Below are 7,911 nucleotides of genomic sequence, written 5' to 3'. Positions count from 1 at the left end.
ACTCCCAGAGTTTACCCAAACTCATGTCCATTGAGTTGGTGATGCCACCCAACCCATCTCATCCTCTGTTGCCCCCTTCTCTTCCTGCCCTCAATGTTTCCCAGCATCAGGATCTTTTCCAATGAGTCAGCTCTTCACATGAGAACTGTGCATGACAGAGAACTTAGGTGCCTTGAGCAGTTTTTTAAAAAACAAGATCTTTTCTAAAAAATTATTTATCTGGCTGCGCTGGGTCTCCACTGCTCGGGTGGGTTTTCTCTAGTTATCAGCAAGCAGGGGTTACTCTCTCATTGCAGTGACTCCTCTGGCCATGGAGCACAGGCCCCAGGGCATGCAGGCTTCAGTAGTTAGCACATGGGCTTAGCTGCTCCACCGAATGCGGAATCTTCCTGGACCAAGCACTGAATTCATGTATATCCCCTGCATTGGCAGGATTCTTAACCACTGGACCACCAGGGAAGTCCCTGTCTTTCAGTTTAAATGCAGCAAATTACTAATGTGTAAAAGATCTATATACCCAGTCTCATCTCTATAATCAAGTCTTTGCTTCAGTCGCATCTGCCTTAAAAAGCTACACCTAAGACAGTGAGTCAGGCTTTGGTGAGGAAAAGAACTACCTGGAGAATTTACGAACTTGGTAAAACGCAGAGGCCAAAGGCCCTGTCCTATTTCAGTAAGCCTGGGCCTGTGTTCTGTAGTAGCTCTGCAAGTCATTCTGACTTGTCATACCAATTTTGAAACCAAAGTCTGAGGCAAACTGACTGAAGTCACCAATGACAGCATAGCTTCAGCCTTTTTTGCTAAGGCCCCACCTTCACTACAGAGCCCAGCACATACAGCCCAGCCGCCACAAAAATGAAAACACCTGTATAAAAACAGCCATTCACCAGCAGACTGCCAAAGTGAAAATCCTTTCAAATCATTTCAGCTTAAAATCACCTCTTTTATTCTGCCAGAATCTTCAATCACATTTTCTCCCCAATTTTTAGCCCTCTAGATCCAATATTCCTTGCCCATGCACTAAATTTTGAGGGATTTTAGAGAGCCAAATAAATAGAGTTCTTATTATGTAGAACAGTGGTTCTCAACCACTGCAATTGTTTTGCCCTCAGGGGATACTTGGAGCCACTTCCCTGGGAGGAGCAGGGAAGGATACTACCAGCATCTAAAGGAGCCTACAAGGCACAGGACAGCACATGCTGCTAAGGATTATCCAGACAAAAATGTCAGGAGCACTGAGGTTAAGAAACCCTTATTTACAATAGTATCCATTCTAAAAGAACTGCAATGTAAGACAAAAGTATAAGCAGGTGGGAGTCAGACCATCAGTATTACAGCTAAAGACTAGATTAAGAGACATACTTTATCTGTAGGCAAGTGGACTTCCTGTCACTGAACCCCAGAAGTAAAACCAATCTTCTTGCCACAGACTAGATAACTGGAGGCCTCCCTTTGAGAGGTCACATTTCTCTAGAACTCATAGCATATTGGAATTAAGAACATGTGCTCCCTGTGGGTTACTAACTCCCAGGAAGAAACAAATGAGCACGACCAACCACCTCACTCCTGCCGGATATCAAGGAAAAGGGTAGAAAGAGGACGGCATTACTTCATTCATGTTCCTTCCAAAAGGAAAAATAAAAAAGTATTAATAAAAAATAAAAAATAAAAAAAAGTATTGCTTCCTATCCCTCCAACAAGGGTCGCAAGTAGTGGGATGGAATAACAGACTCCTAAGAACCTACCGTTAAATCTATGCAAAGTTTGCAAGCCAGCTATTAAACCCATGGTAGCTTGAAACTAGCCAAGCAGGAGTGTTTGCACCATTAAAGTAAAAAAACACACAAATCAGTGCTTTGTTTTTTGAAAAGTAAAGTTAGGTCCTTTTACCATTTGGAAACACTAAAACTGAAGATGGATTCAAGACTGATATGAAACAAAATATAATAATGCACTAATATATGTATACATATACATATATATAATATCATATGGTTTTAATCATAGATAAAAACCATTAAGGACAAGGCCAACACAAAAAAAAATTATTCAAAAAAAGTACCAACAGGCAAACTACAAACTGGGGAAGTTACTGTAAAATGCATTAAGAGTAACCTATTAAAAATTCTTACAGATTAGTAAGAAAAAGAACAGTTATCTCAATGGCAAAACTCTCATATAACTCACAAAATACAAATGAGTTCAACATTAATTTTAAAAAATTAAACATACCAGATTTTGCCTATCACAATGGCCAAGGGGGGAAAAAACAGAACACAGCCAGTGTAGATAAGTATGTGATGGGTACTATGAAAAACTGGGCTTCGAGATGGCTCTGTGATAAAGAATCTGCCTGCCAATGCAGGAGATGCAAGTTCAATCCCTGGGTAGGGAAGATCCCCTGGTGCAGGGAAGAGCAACCCACTCAAGTATTCCTGCCTGGAAAATCCTGTGGATGGAGGAACCTGGTGGGCTATAGCACATGGGGTCAGAGAGAGTCAGACACAACTGAGCACTCACACTAAAAAAAGCTACAATGTGAGGCTGGCATAAACTTTTTGTTGGCAACTGACATTGATCTTACCATGTAAGGTAAATATATACCAAACTGACCATGCAAATTTCTGAATTTATTCTAAGAAAACTAAAAATGCATAAAGATTTAGTTAAGACTACTGTGACCAATAATAAAGAATAGGCTAAATAAGTTATGGTAAAACCATTTAATAAAATACTTTGCCCACATTAACGTTGCTGAAATATCTGACATAGAAACTTTCTCACCACTTAAATTAAAAAAAGTCTTAAATGGAGGCAACAAAATGGCACGTTTAAGAAGTTTTTAAAAAAATGTGTACTGAGAGTATATTGAAGTCTAAGAGGATATACAACAAAGTGTGATTATTTTCCTTTTCACTTTACATTTCTACAATGTCCATATATTATCTGGGTATGCTGCTTGTTTAACAGGAGTTAATGAACTTGAGTTTAGTAGAAAGAAAAAAAATCATTTCAAAGCATCAGAGTCTGAAATGAATTTTGTAAACAATCATTTCTAGTTTTTTAAATGTACCTGTTCAAAATCAAGGCTCATCACTTTGTTTGGAACAATTTTTGTTTGAGAATCAAATGTCGTGTAGATGAGAACGCAAACATAAAGTGACAGGAAAGTGAGTGAAACTAACTACAAGCTTTGTTTCACTGGCTATTGCAGTATAATGAATAAACTGACAGTTAACAAAAACACATTTATTTTTGTCTTCAAAGAACAAACTGTTCTTTTCCCAATATAACCATGATTAACTTACAAAAATGAGTATTTACAATGCATCTTCAAAGCATTTCCCTTTAACGGGAAACTTGGCTTCACAGAATACAAACATTAAAAGGTTAAAAAAAAAATTCTATTTTGTTGTCATTATAAAAGAAAACAGAACCTAAGCATACGTCAAGGAAATCCATTCATACTTCAGGTCCTTCTCCTCCAGGAACCAGCTGCAAAGGAGGAAAAAGTTTAAAACTTAGTACCACATGATCTAAAAACCCCTACCGAGAGCTCACTGTCTGGTCATTGATCAGCCTTTGCCTCTCCATCGTATTCCCATTTTCCCCATGTCACCTCTGTTTACAATTCCAACAGTATTAATTAATACTTAGTGATTTAATGTTTCAACAATCAATTCTTGGTAAAATAAATGATTAAAAAGCACAAGCAGGGACTTCACTGCTGGTGCAATGATTAAAACTTCATGCTCCCAATGCAGTGGGCCCAGGTTTGATCCTTGGTCAAGGAACTGGATCCCACATGTTGCAACTAAGTAAAGATCTTTCGTGACGCAACTAAGACTCAATGCAGCCAAATAAAAAAATAAATATTTTAAAAATACGTAAGATAAAAGGTATAAACAAACTAATCTTAGGCCTAATGGCATCTTCAACAGTTTGGCCACAGAACCCTGATCAACAGAGCATTCCCTTCCCATCATAAGCACCACTGGGCCAAGAACATTGAGTCAAGCAAGTTAGTTCTGTAATCCCTGCCCCACAAAGATGGCTTAACATCTAAATAAAAGACCTTCACTGTCTTACCATTGTTATATTATTTCCATTTAGCAAAATTTGATCTAATTTAGTAATTCTTCTTCCTTCTGGTGTGATTTCACTAAACAAAAAGATTTTCAAAAAGTCAGGATAAAGAGTGATAGTCAAAGCCAACATTCTGATCCGCCAAAAGGTTAGTTACTATATATAAATGAACTGTACACTTTCCAGAGACAAGGTTATCCCCATGGTGATGTCAACTCTCCAAAGGCAATAGAGTGGACTGACTGGCCTAAGACCCACATCCACTAGTGCAGGTCTTCATCTAAAAAACTGAAACTTGCCAAGAAGATCAAATATGAAATAAAATGTTTATATATATACATAAGTTGTAGAGTAATTCATTTAAAATATTAAATGTTTTTATTATAAGTTCCTTTATTTGATCTGAGCCCTAAGATCCCTGGCTGCTTTTAGTATCTTTTACCCTAAACCTCTGTCTCCACTAACTTCCTAGCAATTAGTGACAATTAAATTACAGTAATAATCCTCCAATCCAATTTAACTAAGGTCAGTAGGTAAACTTTCTCTCTTTAGAGTAATTCAAACAGGCAGTGTGCTCTCCTACATCCTTTTACTGACTCAACAGCACTAAAACTGCCTTAAATCAAACACAGAGATTCCCCCTACCCATTCTTTAATTTTTTAACACTACTCACAATTCAGTGACATCTTCCAATACCATATCTGAAATTTGGTGTTAAGAAAATAAACATACCAAATTAAATTTACTCTGGCTTCTTTGTTCAGTTTTAATTATAATATTGAATACAATGGCTCAAATGAAAGCTTCGTGCAATTGGTAGGAACTTCATCTTTCAGTACCACATCCTATCACAATTTCCAAAAAAATAAATTAAACTTTATTATAGTAATCGGTAAGTACTGATAGTCTACAGTTTAAAAAATCTGAAGAAAAATCCATACAACCACCTTTTAAAAGGATACTGACAAAGTCATCAAATCCCAGAAGTGTGCCAACAATCTCTTTATCACTCTTCATCACAATGTGAATTCTTGATCCTATACACTTGTCCACAAGCTCTACAGATAAGGGCGGGAGAGAGAAAAGATTAGTTTAACCATTCATAACATTAACAAATATTTGAGTGCCTACTGACACTTGTTACATGCATATGGTGAAAAGATAAGCCAGGAAAAGTATTCACTCCAAAACTTTAGACCTTATGTTACATATCTCTGTTCAGTCATTCCATTAAAAGGAAAGTTTTCCCTCCCTGTTCTTCATTTAACCCTCCTTTGTAGCAATTTATCATGGTTGTGCTTTAACAGTATTTTAGTCATCTGACTAACATATGAACGCCCCTCTTGACTCAAAGCTGAAAGCTGAGAGGTGGTTTTTACTCATCAGTGTATCCCCAATGGACAGTGCCTGAAATGTACTGGTCATTCAGAAGAATTTGTTCCAGGAAAGAAAAAAACCTTTACAATCACTGCCACATACACTAACCCGATAACCCTTCAAATATAAAATATTAAGGAAAAAAACGGCAGAACTGTCTTCACCAGAGATTCCTCCTTGTCATTAAGTCTACGTCTGCCCTGTATCCTGTTTCCTACACTGGTTTGCATGCTATCTGAAGGTAATGGCCATGATTTAAATTTGTTGAACAGTGCCCAATCACAGTGTCTAGTGCACAGATGCGCGGTAATTGCTTGCTGAATAAATGAGTAACAAGAGCTAGTTTTCAGAGGCCTCTTTAAAGGCTCATTCCAGACCCAAGTGCCTCACTCAAAAACCAGCCAGACAGGATATAACCCGGGTAGTTTAAAAGCCCGGTTGCGGAATGGGCCTGTTACTCACTATTATAAAGGCGAGCGCCCAACAAAGAAGGTCGACGACGCATTCACCAAGAGTGAACCTTTCCGGTGAAGGTTTGGGGAGTCAAAAATCCCTGCCTCAAGAAGGGGGGGGGGGGGGCCCCCCGCCACGCCAGAGAGACGTGTGCGGCCTGAGGCCGCAGAGACCTGGAGCCTAAAGGAAAGCTGCGGAGAAAGCTACATTTTTCTAACACTCGGTCAGGGACTGCCTTGCTCTTCGGCCCCAACCCTAACTTTCAACTCCCCGCCCCGGCTCCCCAGCAGGACAAAGATTACCTAGAGGAAGCAACTGCGACGGGTTAGTGGTAGCGTTAGCCGCCATGGCTACGCCGGAAGTGGCCTGCCCCGATCGACGTCGGAACGGCGAGTTTGAAAGAGCGCGCTTCCGCTTTTTTCCGGCCCGGGCAGGCTCGACCAATCTGAGGCCGAGAGTGCGATTGAGGAGATCCAGCCACTACTTTATCCTGCAGTGTGATTCTAGAAAGTGTTTCTGTTCACTGAGCGTTCTAGGTTCTCCACAGATAACTCTCCTCTCCAAACTTCCAAGAGACTTTCAAGATCTCCGGTCTTATTTCTCTAATCCGGAAGACTTTGAGAAATGGAAGCCTTTGTGCTGTCTTATTTCCCCTTATCAAGCTGTCTCATATCAACCCAGGATCTTTCCTCGACCAGTATCAATCAATTTGATTTTCCCGCCACCAATTCATTGTATTGCAATTTTCGTTAAAAAAAAAATAAATAAAATCTACCGCTTCTTTTAAAAGTTTGATGATTTGAAAACCCACAACTAGCATTTTTAATAAAGTTTTCTGGGCGAGGGGGAAATTTTAAGTATGTTTTCTATTTTCTACTATCGTTTTCTTTTTCTATTTTTCTATTCTACTTTTTCAATTTTTTCCATTTCTACTGTTTTCTATCTTCTACTGTCAGGAGTTGCTGATGAACAGGGAAGCCTGGTGTGCTCAGTCCCTGGGGTCGCAAAGAGTCGGACAAAACAGCGACAGAACTGAACTGTCCCTTTTAATCTTGTAATATCTAGGAGTCTACTATACATTTTTTTGGATACCTTATTTCTTCCACAGTCCAACAGGCAACCACCAGATGTCATTCTATGTTAATAACATCGCATTTAGGAAACCTCGGTGCTTTTCCGCATCTGTTTCGAAAAGAAAAAGCGAACAAATTTTTTGCGTTCGTCTATTTTATGTTTATATCTGAGGAGCTTAAAGCTAAAGAGTTTAAGCAGGAAAGGCCAGGAAGAACATCATTCATTCACACAATGGCTGCAAAGCACCAATCATTCATTCATCGAACAAATACTTTAGTTGAACATTGGCATTTTGCTCAGTATAAAATAGCGTAAAGAACAGAACTACAACGTCTTCTGCCCTTATAGGAGCTAAAGGATAAATGGGGGAGAAAGACAACTAGCAAGCATTATGCACAAGGCACGTGGAATTTAATATGTAAAGCAAAAAGTCCTCTTTTAACTTCAGGGATCTTAAAGGAGTCAATCATCACATCATTCTTTGGCAAGACAAAGTAATGCCAAAAAATGTTTTTCCTATATCTATTCTTGTTTCATTTTCACCATACCATAATGTGAATAGGAACCAAATTCAAGGCATTGTTGCTACCTGATAGAGTTTAAAATTCAAGAAAATAAGCTTTAAGTCAATATCTTGCTTTCCATTACAGAAACCAAATTAACATTCAGCACTATTGATGAAGAATAAAGGAGGTCTTATACTCTGAAAAAGAAGATAAAATTTGTTTACACAGTAGTTAATGGGGATTGCAGGAAGAGGTGTTTTTATTCTACTGAGTTCTTTCCTGAGGCAAGATACGAAAAGAAACAACAGGCCAATTCCAAATGAATTTGAAAACACATCATAGCTCTGTCTCCAGGGTTTTTCTCCTGGTTCTTACTTACAGAGCAGACATAAAATAGAACTTATAATTTATCAT

At 38.6% G+C, this 7,911-nt stretch overlaps 1 protein-coding gene across 2 annotated transcripts; it reads right to left on the bottom strand.

Moving 5' to 3' along the window:
* Positions 1–3,228: 3,228 nt before the first annotated feature.
* On the bottom strand, positions 3,229–6,319 carry LSM5 (LSM5 homolog, U6 small nuclear RNA and mRNA degradation associated). 2 transcript variants are annotated; one of them, XM_040259675.1, is made up of 5 exons: positions 6,220–6,319; positions 5,050–5,145; positions 4,761–4,788; positions 4,090–4,162; positions 3,229–3,495 (listed from the first exon to the last, which is right to left on the bottom strand). In XM_040259675.1, exons 1-5 carry the CDS (start codon positions 6,263–6,265, stop codon positions 3,463–3,465), a joined length of 276 nt encoding a protein of 91 aa, XP_040115609.1. In that variant the 5' UTR covers positions 6,266–6,319; the 3' UTR covers positions 3,229–3,462. The 2 variants fall into 2 exon arrangements, with proteins under 2 accessions (XP_040115609.1, XP_040115610.1); XM_040259676.1 differs by lacking the exon at positions 4,090–4,162.
* Between the last annotated feature and the right edge of the window lie 1,592 nt (positions 6,320–7,911).

Source organism: Oryx dammah, unplaced genomic scaffold, assembly GCF_014754425.2.
Source record: "Oryx dammah isolate SB20612 unplaced genomic scaffold, SCBI_Odam_1.1 HiC_scaffold_18, whole genome shotgun sequence".
NCBI classification, from domain to species: Eukaryota; Metazoa; Chordata; class Mammalia; order Artiodactyla; family Bovidae; genus Oryx; species Oryx dammah.
This window is presented reverse-complemented; position numbering and strand designations above follow the sequence as displayed.